The following is a 25170-nucleotide window of genomic DNA, read 5'->3' as shown; positions in this document are numbered from 1 at the left end:
CCCGGAATATTGCCTTATTTCCAAGAAAAGGCTTTGGGTGAAATATCCATGTGCTCAAATCCATGGCCATGCTTTAAGTCTGCCGTGTATTGTGCTGTGAGTCTGTGAAGATGCCAGTTACTGCAGGTTATTTTTCTTATTATTGAAACAGTATTAATCAGAGCTTGTGTTTTTGCCAGTATGGCAGGATTATTGTTTTGATATTCCTTTCCCTTTTAGCTACTGTTAACAGTCTGACTTGACTCAGCAATATTAGAGCAGTAAACAGCCTACTGCTGGGTTTATAATTTATATGGGAGAATGTGTATGTATACTTTTATATGTGTTAATTTATAGCTAGCTGTATGGCTAGACAGATAGCATATAGATTGAAACTAATTTTCAGAGCTGGCATCTTCTAATAACTTTAAGTTGGTGGTGGGCAGTTAGCAGTAGCTCAGGTGTTAAGGTATTTAAGTAAAAAAAGCTAAGCTCTTGCCAAACTTTAAAAAGCACAGGTTGTAACTTTTAAAATACAAAATAAATGGATTTCAAAACATGAAGTTTTTATATGTTACATGGTAAATTTTGTTTTCCTGATTTAGAATAGGTTCTTTGGGATTAAAATATCTGGTCAATTGACTATTCTAAAGAATAGTCGACGTATCATTTTTTACACTTCTCGTCATAAGCCATTATACATTTTTTAAATGAAGTTTGTGTTCTTAGGGTTAACTTCTTTTAACAGTGGCAGGGCTAAGGGAACTTTAGTGTTTGATGGAGAAGCAAAGATAGCATAGTTTGTAGTAGATGCCCACAGTGCTGTATAACAGAAGTTTGGTCATATACCCCAATCCACACTTCTCCTGATATATTTGCTTATGTACTTATAAATTATTCATGTGTTATCATCATTGTCTTTCTTAAGGATGATATGTACTTAAGGCAAGGTTTTCCAAGAGGATGCTAAATGTTTTCGAATAGCCATCTTCATAGTTTTGGGATTTTTGTGATTGCCTTTTCAAATCCAGCGTGCATTTCTTTGTTGTTATGGGCAAGCTAAGAACTTCACTAGAAGCGCTAGTTTTGCCGTTTTGTTTTGTGCTTCTGTTTTTATTAATGTTGTGTTTAATCTGTGGTTTCTTTGTAGGAATCTTTTGCAGCTTATCCATTGTGTGAGTAGAAACTAAATCACATCCATAATTCCACTGAACTGGGTACACGGACACTGCCGTCTATGTCACAGTTTATTGAGAACGAGCCAGCAGGTGAGCAGAGTTTGCGTTAGTCACTCTAGATGGAGGGCTTCATATTTTCCCCTCTGGGTTCCTTGTGAACTGTATATGATGTTTAATCTTGGTCTTATTTAAGGCCAGTTTCAGTCCATGTACTGAATATTTATAAAGCTTAATTTCTAATTTTTGATACAAAAATGAGTATAAATAGAAATTGTTAAATTTTCTTTTCCTACCCTCTTGGCATCTATTGTGGTTTACACTTTGGAGACTATTTTTTTGGAGGTGTTAAAGGTACTGGTTCTGGAGTCACCAGTTCAGTCCAGTTGCTCAGTTGTGTCCGACTCTTTGTGACCTTGAACCGCAGCACGCCAGGCCTCCCTGTGCATCACCAGCTCCCGGAGTTCACTCAGACTCACGGCCATCGAGTCAGTGATGCCATCCAGCCATCTCATCCTCGGTCATCCCCTTCTCCTCCCGCCTTCCATCTTTCCCAGTATAAGGGTCTTAGTCAGCTCTTCACATCAGGTGGCCAAAGTATGGGAGTTTCAGCTTCAGCACCAGTCCTTCGAATGAACACTCGAGACTGATTTCCTTTACGATGGACTGGTTGGATCTCCTTGCAGTCCAAGGGACTCTCAAGTCTTCTCCAACATCACAGTTCAAAAGCATCAGTTCTTTGGTGCTCAGCTTTCTTTATAGTCCAACTCTTACATCCATACATGACCACTGGAAAAACCATAGCCTTGACTAGACGGACCTTTGTTGGCAAAGTAATGTCTCTACTTTTTAACATGCTGTCTAGGTTGGTGATAGCTTTTCTTCCAAGGAGAGTGTCTTTTAATTTCATGGCTGCAGTCATCATCCGCAGTGATTTTGGAGCCCAGAAAAATAAAGTCGGCCACTGTTTCCACTGTTTCCCCATCTATTTCCCATGAAGTGATGGGACCAGATGCCATGATCTTACTTTTCTAAATATTGAGCTTTAAGGCAACTTTTTCACTCTCTTCTTTTCACTTTCATCAAGAGGCTCTTTAGTTCTTCTTCACTTTCTGCCATAAAGGTGTTGTCCTCTGCATATCTGAGGTTATTGATATTTCTCCCGGCAGTCTTGATTCCAGCTTGTGCTTCATCCAGCCCAGCGTTTCTCATGATTTACTCTGCATATAAGTGTGACAATATACAGCCCTGACGTACTTCTTTCCCGATTTGGAACCAGTCCGTTCTTCCATGTCCAGTTCTAACTGTTGCTTCCTGACCTGCATACAGATTTCTCAGGAGGCAGGTCAGGTGGTCTGGTATTCCCATCTCTTGAAGAATTTTCCACAGTTTGTTGTGATCCACACAGTCAAAGGCTTTGGCATAGTCAGTTAAGCAGAGTAGATGTTTTTTTGGAACTCTCTTGCTTTTTCTGTGATCAGGCGGATGTTGGCAATTTGATCTCTGGTTCCTCTGCCTTTTCTAAATCCAGCTTGACGTCTGGAAGTTCACGGTTCACGTGTTACTGAATCCTGGCTTGGAGAATTTTGAGCATTACTTTACTAGCGTGTGAGATGAGTGCAATTGTGCAGTAGTTTGAGCATTCTTTGGCATTGCCTTTCTTTGGGATTGGAATTTGTGCTTAGAAGCAATTATATTTTTTGTTTTAATACCCTAAAACAGAAATATGTAACTTTCATTTACTGACTATTCCATATTCTGTGAGGAAATATTTTATTAGTTCCTGCATAATATGTGTAAATTGCCCTTGACTAAGCAAACTTATTCTGTGTGTAGATGTGAGATAATGTCCTCCTTAGTGAAAGATGCTAATCTTTGCTGTTATATATCGCTTAGGCTCAGAACTTAGTACTTACGTTGTTCAGATATTTTTGACTTTTTTTTACCATGCGTATAACATTGGTAGTTTTGAAAAGTTTGACTTGGCTCAGCACTGTTTTCTTTTGGAGAGTTTTACTTGACCCTAATCTTTGGGGTATATTTTATTGTGGTCCAGTTGGTTCTTTGTAGTACAGATAGCATTAAATAAATTACTTGTGAGAAACGTAGACAGCATATTAAAAAGCAGAGACATTACTTTGCTGACAAAGGTCCGTATAGTCAAAGCTGTGGTTTTTGCAGTAATCATGTGTGGATGTGAGAGTTGGACTATAAAGAAGGCTGAGCGCCGAAGAATTGGTGCTGCATTTGAACTGTGGTGTTGGAAAAGACTCTTCAGAGTCTCTTGGACTGCAAGGAGATCCAACCAGTCCCTCCTTAAGGAAATCAGCCCTGAATATTCATTGGAAGGACTGATGCTCAAACTGAATCTCCAGTACTTTGACCAGTTGATGTGAAGAGCCATTAGAAAAGACCCTGATGCTGGGAAAGATGGAAGGTGGGAAGAGAAGGGGACGACAGAGGACAAGGTGGTTGGATGGCATCACCGACTTGATGGACATGGGTTTGAGTAAGCTCTTGGAAATAGTGAAGGACAGGGAGGCCTGGTGTGCTGCAGTCCATGGGGTCACAAAGAGTCGGACACAGCTGAACAACTGAACAGCAATTTGACTGGAATTTATTCACTTTTAATGTAATTGAAACCATTATATTATATGCGAGTGATTCACTCAACAAATTTGTATTGAGCAGTTACACATAAGGTACTTAGATAATTTGAAGGATCATTCTCCAATCCTTTAGCAGCTTTTACAGTCTAGTAATTCGGCATGTGGAAAAAATTGGGGGTAGGTTATGTTATAAAAAGCTGCAATACCTTAAAGGAACCAAGAAAAGATATTTGGGGGAGGGATGAAGGGGGTCACATAACTCTCAGAAAGTAATATACTTACTTTTCAGGTTAGTTTTATGTTACTAGTAAGGGGCACTTGGTGTTCAGTAGCATATGATTTGACAGATAACAGCATATATGTCCATTGGCAGGCAGGCATGCTGGCCCCTGAGCACCCCGAGTGGTCGGGATGTCAGTCTCAGTGAAGAAGACTCCCACCAGAGTCGCCATGTGTTGCAGGAAGGGGGACCCCTTCCAGGGCCCGAAACTGGGCTCTTGTCTAACACTCGGAGATGAATTGTCTGAGGAGACACATGTGCTGACACAGCAAGAGACTTTATTGGGAAAGGGCACCCGGGGGAGAGCAGCAGGGTGAGGGAGCCCAGGAGAGTGTCACAACGAAAGCCACGGCTGTGCCTCTTTCTGACTGTGTCTTTCAGTGATGGATCAAGACTCTAGCAAGGCTGCCTGGCCGAAACCAGCAGGAGGGTATCAGACCATTACCGGCAGGAGATACGGCAGAAGACATGCGTATGTCAGCTTCAAGCCGTGCATGACCAGGCACGAGAGGAGCTTAGGTCGGGCTGGCGACGACTATGAAGTGCTGGAACTGGACGGCGCTCTGGAGGAAAGCCCCTCAGGTACGCAGCCTGGAGGTGCTCAGAGCTGTGAGTAGTGATGCAAAAAGTGACCTTGTGGTGCTTGAGATAGTGAGTGGGTTTTGTGTGTGTCTTGAGCATAAGTGCTGTATATTTCTTATCAGGAATTTCTATTTTAAAATTTTCTGTTAAACTTAATAGTATATTCATAGAAGAAAATAGAACGCAGCCTGTCGTTAATCCATAACAGCATTGTCATCACCGGGATTACACTGTCCCATCGTTCCGCCAGAGGACATGTTCAAGGAAAAGAATTTTCTTTTTTAATGGGCACTGAGTATATTCTCCCCTGCATATTACATTTAAATAGCTTTTTTTGTTGTTTGGTTTTATTTGTATCTCTAAATAATTTAACTTGGTTAATTTGATATTTTTAGAATCATTATATAAAATACAAAGGTCAAGTAATAGTTTTTTTATTTAAAATTCCTTAATTATTCATTACTCAAACAGTATTTTGCAGGTATCCATGAACCGTGGCTTCCCAGATGGCTCAGTGGTAAAGAATCTGCCTGCCAGTGTGGAGAGGCGGGTCCGATCTCTGGGTCGGGAGGATCTGGAGAAGGAAATGGCAACCCACTCCAGTACTCATGCCTGGGAAATCCTGTGGACAGAGGAGCCTGGTGGGCTGCAGTCCATGGGGTCGCAGAGTTGGTCACACTTTGCAACTAAAGAATAACAACAGTGCGTGTACTGTAACTACACATTTTTAATGTCAATTTCCTCTTATCCTGAGCAAGCTTGATAATTCTAGGGTTTTTTTTTTCTGTCATTTATGTATAAGAATATGAATTATTAGTTAAGGTCATTCTGCTAAAGAAGCCTTTTTGTGATATGACAAGACTTACCTTTAGTTATGTATAATTTATAAAATTTTGTCTCAACAGGTCTTGGTGTCTTAATTTTTTTTTTAGTTATACATTAGTGTAAAAGATAGTTGTGCTGAAAGTAATTTGGAGGGTATATAGCATTTTACTCTTGTCTCATAGTTCTTAGAAACTATGACAAAGAGAATCAATATATTGACTTTTTTGTTGTTTTCCAGTCATAGCTGTAACATAACTGAAGTTAACTCATTGTAGATATAACAGTTCGTTTTGGGGATAGAAATTTAATATTATATATCTGGTGACTGAGATATAATCTGAATTGACGTAGAACACAGTCTCACTTCTGTTAGCTCTGTTACCTGTTTCTGTAGCTATTTTAAGCCCTCTAGAGGGATCTGCGTGTGATAGAATAATTTAAGTCTGAATCGCCCTTTCCAGCCTCTGGAAGAGCAGATTGGTTATCCTAGGCCTTCTCTCAGGCCTCTCATCAGTCTCTCTTAAATATCTTGTATAGAACGCTTTAAGTGTTAGGGTTTGGGTGACAAACCTACAGAAGACGTCCGAGAGAGAGGATATTGAGAGGCTATACAATGGCATAACAGAACTCACAGGGTAACCAGTCTGCCCCTCCCGGCTAAGTTAGGGCGTATAGAAGCACCAGTCAGAGAAATTCACTCATATTCTCAAATAGGTAATAATTGGTGTGGTTTCTAGTTAAAGAGTCATTATTAAATGGTATCTAAATTAGCCCCTCTAAATATGTTTTCTTTTGTTCTGTGAAGGTTCCAGTCCACTGGATCAAGTTCATTCTTCTGGCCCCAGTGACCCTTTATCAGAAAAAAGTGAAGCAGAAGTTCCCATTTGTGATACAGCATTGAACCAAACCATTGAGAGCACTCCATCCTTCGCTGCAGTGCGTCATAGCGAGGAAGGCAGGGAGCCCTTAGGAAGCGGCGTGGATCTGCACAGTCACTCTGAGGGAGAATGTACTCCAGGAGTTTGTAACGCTTCAGGTGTCCAACATGGAGTTACACTGGCTCATACTGACTTTTACGATCCCGCCGGCAGACGTGGAGAGGATAATGGCCAGCTTCAGCTCCCTGCAGGCGTGGAAGGTGGCAGCTGTCAGGCAGCACTGGGCGGCACGGTATTTGAGCTGGAAAATGGAGAGGCAGAGGCGTACACTGGTCTTGCACCAGCAGCTCCCTCTTTCAGCTGTGAATTAAGAGACGAGTTTGGAGGGGCAGATTCAGCACCTCCAGCGGAAAGGCCTGCTGATCACGCTGAGCTTGTCAGTCAGAACAATCAGGAGTTTCAGACAGCCTCTTCTGAAGATGAAGCGGTTAGAAAGGAACAACAAAGTAATGCTAGCCAGGAGAGACAGAGAGAAAGTTCAGCTGAAGATTCCGCCTGTGCTCCCAGGCATATTTGCAGTGAAGAAACCACCAGTGATAGGGGCAAAAACCAGGGAAGTTCCCTTGAGCAGGTGGTGAGGCCCAAAGTTAGGAAAGTGATAAGTTCGAGCCAGGTGGACCAAGAAACAGGTTTTAATAGGCATGAGGCCAAACAAAGAAGTGTTCAGAGGTGGAGAGAGGCTTTGGAAGTTGAGGAAAATGGCTCAGATGACCTCTTAATAAAATGTGATGAGTATGACGGAGAACATGATTGTATGTTCTTGGATCTGCCTTTCGCAAGAGTCACACAGAGGGAAGCAGAAGATCGCCAGCTAACAGCGGAAAGTGGAGCCCCAGTAAGGCGAGAGGCTGTGGATAACACATTTTGGAATGGCTGTGGAGATTATTACCAACTGTATGACAAAGATGAGGATAGGTGAGTTTTGTGCAGTGCTTTGTGAGATTGTGTGGTGAGCAAAGCGGCTTATTTTCTAGCACCGTTTATGTTTGGTGGATCGGCTCTTGGCCATGGTCATGGAATCAGCTATTTTGACTCATCAGATACTCTTATTTACCCAGTGCTAGCCATGCATACTGGTTAGTTTTCATAGAAATGCTCTCTGAGGTGTTTCAGTAGTTTATGGATCTTAAAAGTTCAGGTAGTAACTATTCATTATTAAAAAACGATAGTGATACTAATTACTTCAATTCATGGCATTTCAGTTAATGCTGATAAAATGCAAGGTAAACATTTGTTGTATTTTAAAAAATTTCTTATGTTAAGCCAGTCTGGATTTACAATGTGGTTAAGATCAAGGAAATTTTGGTTGATAGTATTATGTTTACTTTGCCAATATTTATTAATATCACCTGTTTATTCTTCCTGTTGCCGTTCCTATCAGTTTATTTTTTATTTATTTTTATTTAGCATTTATTTTTCATTAGTAACTTTATGTGGTACATTTGTTATTTTCCACATTTGTAGATGAAACTGAGGCATAAGAGTATTTACTCACTTCTAAGGTCACAAAGCTAGTAAAAGGTGGACCTGGAATCTGATGGTCTACTTACTAACTCCAGGCTCTCTGTTCTTCACTGCTGTAATTTACTGTTTTGAGGAGAACATATCACTTGTCTTGTAAGAATCATTCTGATTCCTCTTACATAGATCCTTCTTTCGCATACTGTAAGACAACAGAGAGAACAGGGAAATGGAGGATCTCTTTGTCCAGCTGCTGACTTCTCAGCGCCCCAGAGTCTAGACTCCCATCTGCTCTTTTACACCTGTGGTCACGCTTGGAATGCTCAGTTGCAGTGCAATTTCAAGATTTTCTCAAGTTTAGAAAAATATTGTTTTTTTTAACTAGAAAGTTCTACAAAGGAAGAAATTTATCTGTGTGAATATGAATGCATTTTATATATTTTCTTTCACATCATAAAATTAATAAAATTGTCTTGATTTTGGGGGTGTGTAAATTGAGCTTCCATACTGAAGCGTGTAGCTTGTAGCAGCGGCTGGAGCCTTTCTCCTGTCGCCTTGACGTTGAGGGCGTGTGCCGGCCTGTCTTCTGCTTTTCCAGTGTAGGCGCACAATCTTTTACCCAAAATCCATGAAGTTCTAAAAACAGCAATTGACCACCGAACCCGACTAGTCTTGATTGCAGATCTAGATATGAACTAAAATTAGGCCCCTTTTCAAGTATTCATACAGTTCACTGCAGAAGTATGAAAACATTTGATTTTTGGTGCTGACTTAGACTCCATTGGCAATGTTAAGTAGTATTTCTAAACCTTGAGGGGAGGTTGAAGTTCTAAATTCTGAAACATAGTCCTCAGGGTTTTGGATTGGATTATGAACATCTGTTAGACCTTGAGATTACTATTAAAAACACTTAATAATCCTCGATATCTTATGATTTGAAAGTGTAAGGTTGGTGTACTTTTTTACCACATTTTTGCTTTTTTGAAGAAGATCATTTAGCTTGGCTGTGCTTTCTCCACTGTAGACACATTAATCAGAAATAAGAACCTCTTTAGTTTGCATTTTGTAGTCAAGCCTAATGTCATCTAATGAAGTTGCTGAGATATTTATGCTATTTGCCAACCACAAGAAAAAGGATAGTTTTGAGTCTGTGAGGTTTTTGTATTTTTTCTGCTTTATAAAACTTAAAGATGACATACTTGAAGAGTTTTCTCATCATGTTGATAGTATAATAGCTACAAGTAGAACTCTTTTATCAAGAAAATAAACTAAAATTTACTGTGACATTTTACGGTATAGGATTTTTTTGGCCACTTAAAAATATATAGTTTATTCTTTATAAGTGGAAAATATTTTAAAGAATATATGTTTGCTTCCCTGAAAAATTCTAAATGATCATATAAGCACATGTGAAACATTATACTTTATGGGATAAACATTGCAGCTGGTGAAGTTGCTCTGAGCTGTTTGACAGGAACTGAGCACCACCTTATTAAATTAGAGCTGCAAGGGGAATTTTAATAGGTAGTGTATAATTACCAGACTTGGAATTAGACCAAAGAGCTAAGGTTCATACTCGTCTCTTTTGAAATATACCCTGAGAATGTTAACTGTTTGAGCACAAGATCGTGAGTTTAAAAGAGCCTTTTGCCCATGGCAGCAGATTTTAACCTTGGGCCTAATTGTTCTGAAAAGAGGTGTGCCATCTCCTGACCACTTCTTACAGCACTTAAGGTTTTTTTCTCAGAGTTTCTCTGTTCGTAGGCCTTAACCTTGCTTAAAAGGTAAGAAACCTTACCTTATCTAATGTAAACATGTCAGGACAACTTTTTGTTGTTGATGACTTTGGGAGAATGAAAGGAATATTACTTATAGTTGATTTTGATTTGATTTATTTAAAAAGAATTTCTTGAAATCCTCCTAAAGGTCACATTTTGTTCCAGGTACTCTGTAAATACAAATAATAGTGATCCCTATTGCCTTGATCTTCATCAACCTTATGAGAAAGACAGAATATACAGATAATTACCATGAGGCTAAATTAAGCTCCTTTCCTCTCCTATGTGTTAGTTGAAATCTGTGAAGAAAGCTCCTCTGATCATACTATCTCCCAACAAGTGAAATATCTATGAACAGCCACAGCAAATATCTGTAAGCACAATACTCTAGTATTTCAGCAAAATTTTCTATCTTGTTTCCAAGTTCATAGTTGAGAAGGAATAAATTAGTGATAAATAACTTTGTTCCTCAGGCATACCTGGGGAGTCGTAGATTACAGTATTTGGATATTGAGGGAAAAGACCAGAAAGTTGTGAAAGGCAGACACAATTCAAGAGGAAGCCTAGGGGCTCCCCTGGCAGTCCAGTGGTCGCAACTGCACACTGCCAAGGGCTGGGGCTTGATCCCTGGTCGGGAGACTAAGCTCCCACAAGCCCCACGATGAGGCCAAAAAAAGGAAAAAATCGTAACTATTTCAGTGTTATTTATTAAATGAAGCCGACTTACAGATTTGAACAACTTCTATCGTATCATTTTATCACAACATAATTCAGTGTTAGTACTAGTAAAAAGCCCCAAACTGCTTAGATTATGGTTAGTATACTATTTTTGAGAACGCCAAGAATTATATAATCAGTTCAGTCGCTCAGTCATGTCCGACTCTTTGCCACCTCACGGACTGCAGCACACGGAGCCTCCTTGTCCATCACCAACTCCCGGAGTTTACTCAGACTCATGTCCATTGAGTCAGTGATGCCATCCAGCCATCTCATCCTCTGTCCTCCCCTTCTCCTCCTGCCTTCAGTCTTTCCCAGCATCAGGGTCTTTTCTAGTGAGTCAGTTCTTCACATCAGTCGGCCAAAGTATGGGAGCTTCATCTTCAACATTAGTTCTTCCAATGAATATTCAGGACTGATTGCCTTTAGGATGGACTGGTTGGATCTCCTTGCAGGCCAAGGGACTCTCAAGAGTCTTCTCCAGCACCACACTTTTTAATATAATTTCCTTCCAGCGTATTTTCAGTAAAGTTCTAAAATTGTTTTTGATCCACAGCTGGTCAGATAAGAAAACTATGTAAAATTTCATTCTTCCCTAAGCTTCTATATAGTTGAATTTTTAGGGGTGGTATAAATATATAAATATCAGAGAAGACAGATCAATTCCTTATGAGATTTAGGGACTCAGAGGTTGATTTGGGCTAATTTTGCTTCTTATTTCTAACTAGGATTTGTACCTAAAGTATTTTATCTAGAAACCACTTATAGTTTTTTTTAATTGGAGGATAATTGCTTTATAACGTGTTGGTTTCTGCTGTACAATAGGTGTGAATCAGCTGTAAGTATACATATATCTACATATATCTCCTCCCTCTTGAGCCTCCTCCCCACCACCCCCATCTCACCCCTCTAGATGGTCACAGAGCACCAAGCTTGAACCCCCTTTGTTACACAGCACCTGCCCACTAAGTGTCTGTATATTCCAGTGCTACTCTCTGTTTGTCCCACTTTGTCCTCCCCTCACTGTGCCCACAAGTCTTTTCTCTGTGCTTGCATCTCTGTTCCTGCCCTGCAGATAGGTTCATCAGTACCGTTTTTCTAGATTCCACGTATCTGTGCTTTTATATTTGCTTTTCTCTTTCTGACTTGCTTCACTGTGCATAATAGGCTCCAGGTTCATCCACCTCAATTCAGCTGACTCACATTTGTTCCTTTTTATGGGTGAGTAATATTCCACCGTATATGTGCACCACAACTTCTTTATCCGTTCACCTGTCAATGGATGACCAGTTGCTCCCCTGTTCTGGCTGCTGTAAACAGTGCTGCCGTGAACATTGGGGTGCACGTAGCTTTTTTGAATTACGATAGAAAAACCACTTACATGAACGTTGGGGTGCATGTAGCTTTTTTGAATTATGATAGAAAAACCACTTACATGCAGAGTCCATCACGCCAAATGCCAGGCTGGATGGAGCACAAGCTGGAATCAAGATTGCTGGGAGAATTGTCAGTAAGCTCAGAGGTGCAGATGACACCACCCTTATGGCAGAAAGTGAAGGAACTAAAGAGCCTCTTGATGGAGGTGGAAGATGAGAGTGGAAAAGCGGACTTACAACCCAGCATTTAGAAGACGAAGGCCATGCCATCTGGTCCCACCACTTCTGGCAAATAGATGGGGAAACAGTGAGAGGCTTTATTTTCTTGGGCTCCAGAATCACTGAGGACAGTGCCTGCAGCCATGAAATTCAAAGATGCTCCTTGGAGAAAAGCTACGACACACCTAGGTGGTGTTTTAAAAAGCAGAGATACTACTTTGCTGACGAAGGTCCATATAGTAGTCAAAAGTTGTGGTTTTTCCATTAATCATGTACGGATGTGAGGGTTGGACTATAAAGAAGGCTGAGCATGAAAGAATTGATGTTTTCGAATTGTGGTGCTAGAGAAGACTCTTGAGAGTCCCATGGACTGCAGGGAAATCCAACCAGTCAATTCTAAAGGAAATCAACCCTAAGTATCCATTGTAAGGACTGATGCTGAAACTGAAGCTCCAGTACTTTGGCCGCCTGATGCAAAGAACTGACTCATTGGAAAACGCCTTGATGCTGGGAGAGATTGAGGGCAGGAGGAGAAGGGGGCCACAGCGGGTGAGGTGGCTGGATGGCATCATCAACAACAGACGTGAGTTTGAGGAAACTCTGGGAGGTAGTGAAAGACGGGGGAACCTGGCGTGCTGCAGCCCACGGGGTGGCAAAGAGTCTGACGTGACTGGGCAGCTGAGCAACGGGCAGCAACAGGGGCCACACATAATTTCATTCCTATGAAGACCTTTCTTGGTTCACAGTTAAATCTGTAAAGAGCGTAGTATTTGAGTAAGTCACGGTTTTCTGCTTTTGAATATGGTTCTAAATGCTCATGGGCGACAGTACTAGTGAAAGAGCGTGTGGAACGCTCAGGGGTATCTTAGTTTCTCCTTTGAGAAATTTAAAATGTTTACCTCATGTGCTTTCACAATCAAGAACAAATGAGTCCTCACGAGTCCAAGACTAATCTGTGTCCTGTCTGTTCTGTTGCTTGTTCTTGGAAAATTACTTTAAAATCTTTTTCTCTTAGTTCCTTATCGTCATGTCACTCAGTCTGTTAACTGTGTCTCTGCTTTCCTGGAGACACTGAGATAGTAGGATGTGATCATCTTGTTTTCCTCCCTCCATAAGAATATGTATTAGCATACTAACATAAGTGAAAAGTGAAAGCGAAGTCGCTCAGCCATGTCTGACTCTTTGTGACCCGTGGACTGTAGCCAACCAAGCTCCTCCGTCTATGGGATTCTCCAGGCAAGAATACTGGAGTGAGTTGCCATTCCCTTCTCCAGGGGATCTTCCCAACCCAGGAATCGAACCCAGGTCTCCCACATTGCAGGCAGACGCTTTACCCTCTGTGCCACCAGGGAAGCCTGTACTAACATAATACATTGTTATTGGTTCCTGTTTTAAATTTCTTCCGAAATTTTTTCTTTGGCGTTGTGTCTGATACCTTGTTTACCCCTAGGTTCCTTCAGTTTTTCTAAATCTTGGGGGCAACATTGATTGATCTTGCTTCCTCTTTTTATTGCTTGCCTGCTTATGTTTCCCACTGCTCAGTTTTCAGAATAAGTGTTTCACATCACTGCATTTTTTATTTCACTATCTACTCTTATTAAATGCCTCAAAATTTTAATTCCCTTTATTATTTCTATATTCTCTAGTTTCCATAGCTAATTGATTTTTTACTCTGTACACATCTTCTGCTGCGATTGAGCTGTTTGCTCACCCTTTTCTGCTCACGGTTTCTCTTCCACTGGTCTATGTTGGATGCTTCTTTGCTATGTCTTCTTTGGGGTCTGCAAACTTTTTTTTTAAAGATTAACCAGATAGTAAATATTTTAAGCTCTGTGGACCAAAAGGCAAAATTGAGGATATTATGTGGATACCTATATGAGCATTTTAAAATGCAGAAAACACCCTTAGCTTCCAGGCCAGTGAAAAACAGACGGGTGGGCAGATCCTGCTTTTGCACCAGGGCATGATTTGCTGAGCTCTGGTGTAAAGCTGTCAGGGGACCAGGAGACTGACAATACTGTCAGTTTGTCTATTCAGTAAGACAGACCGGAAGGTATTGAGTAGATTTCCTTTGGTAGAGAAAGGGAAGTGGTGGTGTGCTGGCAGGAAATCCTATTGAAATTCCTAAGCAGGTTATACAGTGAAAGAAGTTAAACTACCACTTTTATTAAATGTTTGCCATTTTCTGAAAATTGTGCAAATCATTTTATCTGTTTTTCATTTAAACATCACTGTAACCTTGAAAGGTAAACATTAATGTCCTCATTTTACAGATGAGGAAAAGTGAACTCAGGGAAGTTCATTCATTGTCCAGGCTTGTACTGTAAGTACTGAGCAGATCCTAAGTTAACTGTCAGACTTCAAAGCCTGCTCTTGCCATCATCATATTCCACCGTCAGGGTGAAAAAGGCTGTCATACATCATAGATGGAACTTCACCTGATGTTAAATGTGGTATCTTGTTTCTTCAGTAAAGAAATAATCTATAGTAGGTTTTTTGCTTTTCGTAGTAAAAAATCATAATCATAGTTAAATTTCCTTTGACTAGCTCTCTGAACCAATTTGGAGTTTTAGAGCTACAAATGAGTAGCAGACATTAAATTGGGAAATTTGTCATAGATAATAATGTTCAGAATGAAATAATAATAGGAAATTATTGATATATTTTTACCAATTATATCATCCATGTGTATTAATTTCTAGAGCACATACACTAAAGATTGTTGGTCCTTTTTAAATAAACTGATATCACTGAAAATTCACTATTTAAAATCATTTGATAATACAGTCTTAGAAGAGCTTACAGATACTTCACAATACAAGCGAATCTCCTTGGATGCCTTTCTGGTAAAAAGAAACTGAGTTTGCACTTACGAAAGATGCCTTTAAATGCCGCGCTAAAGGGGCAGCTGCATCTCAGTGGCTCAGACTGAGTGAATAAGAAGGCTAGTCTACGAGTTAGTTGAAAAACAAAGGAAACAGTGCTGTAGGGGAAGGTCTTGAAGGAACGACCTGGCCCTGAAATGAAGAAAGAAGGTGAGGCGATGGTGAACACATCCATGGTGGTGGGAGCGATAGTTGTGATGAAACTTTGTATTAGAGGGGCAGCGTTTGGAGTAGAGCCTGTTGGAAGGAAAGTGCCGGATGTGAGAATGTACTCGCAACTGGGGTCAGATTGTACTGAATCATCAGTGCCATTCGAAGTTAACACTTTTTTTTTCTATACACTAATATTTTTTCGAGTGGCTAAAATATATTAAATGGTACAAAGTTTTCTTAATTATCATTATATATTTATTTTGATGTGAATCTGAAAAAAATAAAAGCTGGCACATCACATTAGGAACTTTACGAATATTGCTTAGGAGATAACTAAAATGTATTTAGGTAACAAAAAAAAGTATTGTTTAAAAAAATGATTTGTTAATAGTTGCTGATGACTGACTTTTACCAGGCCCTGTTAGAATGTTTTCTGTATATTAACACATTTACTCCTCAAATAAACTCTGTGATAGTGGATACTATTATTATATTATTCTGATAGGTGACACAGTAAAGGCACAGAGACATTAAATAACTTTTCCGCAGCTAATAACTGGTGAATTCAAATCCAGGCTAGCTGACTCCAGAACCTGTGTTCTCAGCTGCATTACCTTAAGGCACAATGTTACTGGACAGCTAGAGCAAGAATGGTGAGGGCCGTAGGGAGATGGCTTATGTGTGTGAAATAAGCTTTAGTGGAGAGGAACTGTTGAAGTTCCTATATTGTTTTAATGTAAATCTATTATAATATTTTATTATAAAATATAATATTTTTGGAGTAACATTATAAATGTACTATTTGAGGTAAATTGAAGTGATAGGAATATTCAGAATATGTTTTTTAATTGAGTTGAGGGAGTTGGGATTAAATTTAGGGACACTAGCTAGTAAAGTAATGCCTAAAATTCTCCAAGCCAGGCTTCAGCAATACATAAACTGTGAACTTCCAGATGTTCAAGCTGGTTTTAGAAAAGGCAGAGGAACCAGAGATCAAATTGCCAACATCCGCTGGATCATCGAAAAAGCAAGAGAGTTCCAGAAAAACATCTATTTCTGCTTTATTGACTGTGCCAAAGCCTTTGACTGCGCGGATCACGATAAACTGTGGAAAATTCTGAAAGAGATGGGAATACCAGACCACCAGACCTGCCTCGTGAGAAACCTATATGCCGGTCAGGAAGCAACAGTTAGAACTGGACATGGAACAACAGACTGATTCCAAATAGGAAAAGGAGTATGTCAAGGCTGTATATTGTCACCCTGCTTATTTAGCTTAGATGCAGAGTACATCATGAGAAATGCTGGGCTGGAAGAAACAAGCTGGAATCAAGATTGCCGGGAGAAATATCAATAACCTCAGATATGCAGATGACACCATCCTTCTGGCAGAAAGTCAAGAAGGACTAAAGAGCCTCTTGATGAAAGTGAAAGAGGAGAGTGAAAATGTTGGCTTAAAGCTCAACATTCAGAAAACGAAGATCATGGCATCTGGTCCCATCACTTCATGGGAAATAGATGGGGAAACAGTAGAAACAGTGTCAGACTTTATTTTGGGGGGCTCCAAAATCACTGCAGATAGTGACTACAGCCGTGAAATTAAAAGATGCTTACTCCTTGGAAGGAAAGTTATGACCAATGTAGACAGCATATTAAAAAGCAGAGACATTGTCAACAAAGGCCCATCTGGTCAAGGCTATGGTTTTTCCTGTGGTCATGTATGGATGTGAGAGTTGGACTGTGAAGAAAGCTGAGTGCTGAAAACTTGATGCTTTTGAACTGTGGTGTGGGAGAAGACTCTTGAGAGTCCCTTGGACTGCAAGGAGATCCAACCAGTCCATCCTAACGGAAATCAGTCCTGAATATTCAATGGAAGGACTGATACTGAAGCTGAAACTCCAATAGTTTGGCCACCTCATGCGAAGAGCTGACTCATTTGAAAAGACCCTGATGCCGGGAAAGATTGAGGGCAGGAGGAGAAGGGGACGACAGAGGATGAGATGGCTGGATGGCATCACCCACTCAATGTACATGGGTTTGGGTAGACTGTGAGAGTTGGTGATGGACAGGGAGGCCTGGTGTGCTGCAGTTCACGGGGTCGCAGAGTTGGATACGACTGAGCAACTGAACTGAACTGAGTTAATAATTAATTGTCTTAAGTCTAGGTTTGGAGAAAACACTTGAGCCAGAGAGTTTTAGGGGAAATGGAGAAAAGGGGGCTAGAATATAAGAGCCATTGAACAGAAAAGATGGGAAGAGAGGACTTACGTGTGGGGAGCTTGTGAGGAGTCAGAGACCTCTCCAGCTGAAGGGCAGGGTAATCCCATTAGCAGATAAAAAATCAAGATAGGGACTTAAATAGCAGATGAATTTTGTTATGACTACATAATTTTTAAAAGGAATGTGAAAATCTAAAAAATATTTGGTGGGCAGTTAGTGGTTATGAAAGCTTAGTGTGTGGTCAGGGCTGGGGATATATGTTTAAAAAGTTACCTACTTAGAGGTGAGTGTTATATATAATGAGTAGCAGTGATGTAGGCCAGGTGTCTACAAGCTTTCTTTAAGGGTCAGATGTTAAGTATTTTAGGTTTTGCTGACTAAGAGGCAAAATCAAATATAAAAACCATTTTTGCTCACATACCATTAAAAAATAAAAGCGGCAGCAGGGCCAGATTTGGCTAACGAGATGCATAGCTTGCCAGTTCTCAACATAAGCGTCTTAAATATATTGATAGTTGATCATAGACATCCTTTTTATATTGAAATTTAGAGGTATTACATCAGGTATTTCACTAATTGATAAAAGTTCGGAAGTTTCGTATGATATCTTTCTGGACAGGACCTTACTCTGAGTGAAATGTTTAATAATGAAGTTTGTTTTTAAGCAAGGGTGTTAAACATTTCCACAAACTAATGTAGAAATCTTACCCTGCTTCTTAAAGACAAACCAAAATTGGAGTTGGTAATTTAGCTATAAATTTGAGAAGCTTCATAGTCAAGGAAAGTTAGTTCAGTAAGCTCCTTTAAAACTGTTTCTTTGTTAGATTTTGACACTGATACAAGTCTGAAAATGATTTGCTTGATCTTAGGGTATTCTTTGGGTCAGAGAGGGTTTTACAGAGTAGAAGCAGCTTTGGCGCTTACCCAGTGAAGGCCCACCTGTTACTCGCTATGCCAGGGCTTTGTTCTCTTCCTTCCCCAGGATATCTGTGTCCTGCTGCCCATTGTTTTCTGAAAATTGGAAGTTGACTTTATTTCTTTACTTCTGTTAGCTTCTCAGAGCTCAGATCAGTGCTGCTCTCTGTTAATAACATCTTGATCTCTTGGGTTCATCTGCCTGTAGAAGAAGACACGACCAAGTATCACGTCCTTTCAAAAACATAAAGCTTGTTATTTTTTTGTTTTCTTAAAAGTCAGTGCGAAAAAGGTAATCTTTAAGGGAATTCTTGACCAGAATGATTGATATGACTGGAAAGAGCATTTATGGTTTATATTCAGCACTGTTAAGTAATATGGTAGCTTTTGGTAACGTAAGATGTGGCTTCCCTGGGGGCTTGGGGGTAAGCTAGGAACCCACCTACCAACGCAGGAGATGCAGGTTGGATCCCTGGGTCAGAGAGACCCCCTGGGGAAGGGGATGGCAGCCCGATCCAGGGTCCTTTCCTGGGAAAACCCACGGACAGAGGAGCCTTGGCGGGCCACGCCCGTGGGGTTGCAGAAGAGCCGGACATGACTTACTGACTGGACAACAGCAGATGCGAGATGGTGAATGCTTTGCAGGTTGTTGAATGTAGACAGATGAGCCCGTTACATACATGTAACTAAAAGTAGTTTTTCTGAAATTTTTCTCTGACCCTTTATCACTACTTTTATTCCTTATCTGAATATTCTGTTGAGATTTATTTTGTGTTCATAGTCCTACCAAAGGACTTCAGTAAAGATTTGTCAGTGCAGTTTTGTATGAATTTGAATCTTTCTCCATTGCAAAGTGTTTTTTGTAAAAGGAAGAGGAAAAAATAGGTAAGCTTTTTAAGCATGGTAATAGTGAAAATTTATTCACAGAGGATATGATACCAGTTGTCAGTAGGTAATTACAAAGTTGTTGTGGATAGGTCCGGTGAGTAACAGCTCTTATTATATATTCTGGATACCATTTAAATTGTGATTATTAAAATTTTGTTTAGAATATGTCTAAAATATAAGGAACCTATATCTAAGCATCATGGAATTAGTTACTTTAATGAAGAAAAAAATAAATTGATAATTTTATAACTTGCCATATAATATATTCATTTGAAAATGTTACATTCTGCTGAATATTTATATTTATTTTAAAATGTGTTAAAATTGAATCAGCTCCTGATGAAACATCTAGAGCATCAGTAGTCCGTTCTCTACCATAATGCCTGGTTAACACTCCAAATGATAAATACACTTATAATGACAGTTTTTTTCTGTTCTAAATTTGCAGTTCAGAATGCAGTGATGGAGAATGGTCTGCTTCTTTGCCTCATCGATTTTCTGGTACAGAGAAAGATCAGTCCTCAAGCGATGAAAGCTGGGAGACCCTGCCAGGAAAAGAGGAGAATGAGCCTGAGCTGCAGAGTGACAGCAGTGGTCCGGAGGAGGAGAATCAGGAGCTGTCTCTTCAGGAAGGGTGCGTTAGCAGGGGGACCTGTGATCGTTACGCGTGTCGCAAGGAGAGCCACGCAGCACACTCAGATGCTCGGTGTGTGCTAACCACAGTTACAAGCCCTGTGTAGGACCGGTAGATTCTGCTCAATTTTGTTATGCTTTCGGTTATTTTCCAAAGAACAATTAACTTGAAAATACTGGTAATTACAGTGTCTTCTCTTGAAGTACAGTCTGTTTCCATTTTGCTTTATTAAAAGAAACCGTGGGCATTTCAGCAATCATTTTGGTTAAGTCAGGTATGAGTGAATCAGAGCCACCTGCTCCTCAGTGGAGACACTGACGAGGCGGAAGGGACAGCCGTCGGGGGGAGTCAGTGGTTTGTTGTTAGGGATGCAGGCAGTTGTAAAAGGTGAAGTTTTACTGTTGCTATCTGATTGCATTGGGTGATATATCCAAGTAGTGGGTTGATGTTAAATATCTGTGTTTTCCTAACTTTAATGGGAATGCTCTAGTGCAGAGCTTGTTAAGTTTATACTCTGAAGGGCTAGATAGTAAATATTTTCAGCTTTGTGTGTCAGTGTCTATTGGAGCTACTCAGTTCTATTGTTGCAGTGTTAAAGTAGCTGTAGGCAATATGTAAATCAATGGGTCATTTACATAGCTGTCTTCCAGTAAAACTGTTTCATGAAAACAGGTGGCAGGCTGGAAATAAGCTGTGGGCCATTGTTTACCAGCTCTTGCTCCACTAGTATTTCCCGGGTAAGAGAGACTCTGGTGTTTAGATTGATTTCATACATACAGAAAGAATATGTACTCATATTCTCATATACAAAGAATTTTTTTTGTTTTAAATCACATTAAAGAAATTTTCCCCATTTTGTATTTTATAGGTTTCTGGTAAGAATGTTTGTTGAATTTTACAGTCTTGTTAGCACCAGTGGAAATGACATAGTGATTTTTTACTTTTGTCCTAGTAATCTTGAGCAGTTATTCTGTTACTCAATTTCCTCATATTCAGCTACCCTTACTACTTCTTATAATTAGCCCAGCATGATCACACAGTCATGGTTGATTGTTGTTTTAATAAGCTGCTAGATTGTTTTTGCAGTGGCACCCCACTCCAGTACTCTTGCCTGGAAAATCCCACGGACGGAGGAGCCTGGTGGGCTGCAGTCCATGGGGTCGCACAGAGTTGAACACGACTAAACCGACTTAGTAGTAGTAGTAGATTCTTTTTGCGGCGTTTTACATAGGATTTTTACATGAGAGCTGTGTGAATTTTCCCTATTTGTGGTTTTTTTTTTTTTTTGGTCTTGATAATTTGATAACTCTCATTGCTAAAAGAGTATATAAATATATATATATATTAATATGCATTGTATCTCTTGGTGTTTAAATAGCTTCTTATTCCTTTAAAGGCTGTTAGTATTTGTGAAACCTTTCAGGCTTAGTATTTTATTTTGAGGGAGTATTTCTTTGATAATTAAAATTTCTTTATGATGATAATTGGTTCTAATTTAGTCTCGTGAAATCTATTTTGGTAAGTGTGTTTTCTTAGGAAAAAACTATTTCAACTTGGACAAATGTCAAATTTTTACTTTTCAAAAAATATTAATTTCCAGCTTGAGATTAATTCTATAAGAAAATCTACAAATAAAAAACATTAGAAAATTTGTAAAGAAAGGAATGTACAAACTATTGGTTTTGATCATTGTTTTGATAACTGGTTGAAGTGGCATTTTTTTCCCTCTTCCTAACTTTATGTTTGATCATCTTTATTATTAGTTTCAGTTCAGTTGAGTTCAGTCGCTCAGTCGTGTCCAGCTCTTTGCGACCCCATGCACTGCAGCACACCAGGCCTCCCTGTCCATCACCAACTCCCGGAGCTTACTCAGACTCATGTCCTTTGAGTCGGAGATACCATCCAACCATCTCATCCTCTGCCGTCCCCTTCTCTTCCTGCCTTCAATTAGTTAGTTTACTAAGTATTAAATTTTTTGTGTGTAATTTGTGAAAAATTCCACATGTAATGTCTGGTATGTAGCTATGCCGCAGCAGACACTTGCTGAGCGTGCCGTATGCGCCACGTGCTGAGCGTGCAGTAACCGTTGTGCTGGACCCTGGGCTCATGTCAGTGAGCAAGGCCAGGCTCCGTCACGAAGCCTACGTGAGGGTGGCGGTGGCAGGCAGTATGTAAGATGGAAATAATCGTAAGTCACAAGCTGATGACCATGCTGAAGGGGATGAAGCACAGATGTAATGAAGCAACCAAGAGGCGCTTATAGCACTTAGAATGGTCAGGGAGGACTTCTCTTAGGAAGTGACTTTTGAACTGAGTTCTAAAAGATGAGAATCGGCAGTTGAGGGAGAGCTTTTTTTTTTTTAATATATATTTATTTTAGTTGGAGGTTGATTACTTTACAATATTGTATTGGTTTTGCCATATATCAACATGAATCCGCCACAGGTATACACATGTTCCCCATCCTAAACCCCCCTCCCTCCTCCCTTCCCGTACCATCCCTCTGGGTCGTTCCAGTGCACCAGCCCCAAGCATCCAGTATCATGCATCAAACCTGGACTGGCGATTCGTTTCATATATGATATTATACATGTTTCAGTGCCATTCTCCCAAATCATCCCACCCTCTCCCTCTCCCAGAGTCCAGAAGACTGTTCTATACATCTGTGTCTCTCTTTCTGTCTCGCATACAGAGTTATCATTACCATCTTTCTAGATTCCATATATATGTGTTAGTATACTGTATTGGTGTTTTTCTTTCTGGCTTACTCTACTCTGTATAATCTGCTCCAGTTTCATCCACCTCATTAGAACTGATTCAAATGTATTCTTTTTAATGGCTGAGTAATACTCCATTGTGTATATGTACCACAGCTTTCTTATCCATTCATCTGCTGACGGACATCTAGGTTGCTTCCATGTCCTGGCTATTATAAACAATGCTGTGATGAACATTGGGGTACACGTATCTCTTTCAGTTCTGGTTTCCTCGGTGTGTATGCCCAGCAGTGGGATTGCTGGGTCATAAGGCAGTTCTATTTCCAGTTTTTTAAGGAAACTCCACACTGTTCTCCATAGTGGCTGTACTAGTTTGCATTCCCACCAACAGTGTAAGAGGGTTCCCTTTAATCCATACCCTCTCCAGCATTTCTTGCTTGTAGACTTTTGGATCACAGCCATTCTGACTGGCGTGAAATGGTACCTCATTGTGGTTTTGATTTGCATTTCTCTGATAATGAGTGATGTTGAGCATCTTTTCATGTGTTTGTTAGCCATCTGTATGTCTTCTTTGGAGAAATGTCTATTTAGTTCTTTGGCCCATTCTTTGATTGGGTCATTTATTTTTCTGGAATTGAGCTGCAGGAGTTAGTCCCAAACAGGATAAACCCAAGGCGAAACACCCCAAGACACATATTAATCAAATTAACAAAGATCAAACACAAAGAACAAATATTAAAAGCAGCAAGGGAAAAACAACAAATAACACACAAGGGGATTCCCATAAGGATAACAGCTGATCTTTCAATAGAAACTCTTTAGGCCAGGAGGGAATGGCAAGACATACTTAAAGTGATGAAAGAAAATAACCTACAGCCCAGATTACTGTACCCAGCAAGGATCTCATTCAAATACGAAGGAGAAATGAAAAGCTTTACAGACAAGCAAAAGCTGAGAGAATTCAGCACCACCAAACCAGCTCTCCAACAAATGCTAAAGGATATTCTCTAGACAGGAAACACAAAAAGGGTGTATAAACCAAAACCCAAAACAATAAAGTAAATGGCAATGGGATCATACTTATCAATAATTACCTTAAACGTAAATGGGTTGAATGCCCCAACCAAAAGACAAAGACTGGCTGAATGGATACAAAAACAAGACCCCTATATATGTTGTCTCAAAACAAGGGACACATACAGACTGAAAGTGAAGGGCTGGAAAAAGATATTCCATGCAGATAGAGACCAAAAGAAAGCAGGAGTAGCAATACTCATATCAGATAGAATAGACTTTAAAACAAAGGCTGTGAAAAGAGACAAAGAAAGACACTACATAATGATCAGTGGATCAATCCAAGAAGATAAAACAATTATCAATATATATGCACCCAACATAAGAGCACCGCAATATGTAAGACAAATGCTAACAAGTATGAAAGGGGAAATTAACAATAACACAATAATAATGGGAGACTTTAATACCCTACTCACACCTATGGACAGATCAACTAAACAGAAAATTAACAAAGAAACACAAACTTTAAATGATACAATAGACCAGTTAGACCTAAGTGATATCTATAGGACATTTCACCCCAAAACAATGAATTTCACCTTTTTCTCAAGCATACACGGAACCTTCTCCAGGACAGATCACATCCTGGGCGATAAATCTAGCCTTGTTAAATTCAAAAAAATTGAAATCATCCCAAGCATCTTTTCTGACCACAATGCAGTAGGATTAGATCTCAATTACAGGAGAAAAACTACTAAAAATTCCAACATATGGAGGCTGAACAACACACTGCTGAATAACCAACAAATCACAGAAGAAATCAAAAAGAAATCAAAATATGCATAGAAATGAATGAAAATGAAAACACAACAACCCAAAACCTGTGGGACACTATAAAAGCAGTGCTAAAAGGAAAGTTCATAGCAATACAGGCATACCTCAAGAAACAAGAAAAAAGTCAAATAATCTAACTCTACACCTAAAGCAACTAGAAAAGGAAGAAATGGAGAACCCCAGAGTTAGTAGAAGGAAAGAAATCTTAAAAATTAAGGCAGAAATAAATGCAAAAGAAACAAAAGAGACATAGTAAAAATCAACAAAGCAAAAAGCTGGTTCTTTGAAAGGATAAATAAAATTGACAAACCATTAGCCAGACTCATCAAGAAACAAAGGGAGAAAAATCAAATCAATAAAATTAGAAATGAAAATGGAGAGATCCCAACAGACAACACAGAAATACAAAGGATCATAAGAGACTACTATCAGCAATTCTATGCCAATACAGTGGACAACGTGGAAGAAATGGACAAATTCTTAGAAAAGTACAATTTTCCAAAACTGAACCAGGAAGAAATAGAAAATCTTAACAGACCCATCACAAGCACGGAAATTGAAACTGTAATCAGAAATCTTCCAGCAAATAAAAGCCCAGGTCCAGATGGCTTCACAGCTGAATTCTACCAAAAATTTAGAGAAAAGCTAACACCTATCCTACTCAAACTCTTCCAGAAAATTGCAGAGGAAGGTAAACTTTCAGACTCATTCTATGAGGCCACCATCACCCTAATACCAAAACCTGACAAAGATGCCACAAAAAAAGAAAACTACAGGCCAATATCACTGATGAACATAGATGCATAAATCCTTAACAAAATTCTAGCAATCAGAATCCAACAACACATTAAAAAGATCATACACCATGACCAGGTGGGCTTTATCCCAGGGATGCAAGGATTCTTCAATATCCGCAAATCAATCAATGTAATACACCACATTAACAAATTGAAAAATAAAAGCCATAT

The 25170-nt window shown here is 39.7% G+C and overlaps 1 protein-coding gene across 2 annotated transcripts in view; it reads left to right on the top strand.

Moving 5' to 3' along the window:
- The window catches only part of PJA2 (praja ring finger ubiquitin ligase 2), a 78229-nt gene that overhangs the window by 19889 nt on the left and 33170 nt on the right, over nucleotides 1-25170 (top strand). For both annotated transcript variants that reach the window (XM_052642917.1, XM_052642916.1), the window contains exons 2-5: nucleotides 1130-1247; nucleotides 4425-4625; nucleotides 6256-7303; nucleotides 19449-19634. In XM_052642917.1, the coding sequence (XP_052498877.1) occupies nucleotides 1217-1247; nucleotides 4425-4625; nucleotides 6256-7303; nucleotides 19449-19634 (1466 nt within the window). In that variant the 5' untranslated portion in view covers nucleotides 1130-1216. The remainder of the gene's footprint in view (nucleotides 1-1129; nucleotides 1248-4424; nucleotides 4626-6255; nucleotides 7304-19448; nucleotides 19635-25170) is intronic.

Source organism: Budorcas taxicolor, chromosome 7 (assembly GCF_023091745.1).
Source record: "Budorcas taxicolor isolate Tak-1 chromosome 7, Takin1.1, whole genome shotgun sequence".
Taxonomy (NCBI): Eukaryota; Metazoa; Chordata; class Mammalia; order Artiodactyla; family Bovidae; genus Budorcas; species Budorcas taxicolor.
This window is presented reverse-complemented; position numbering and strand designations above follow the sequence as displayed.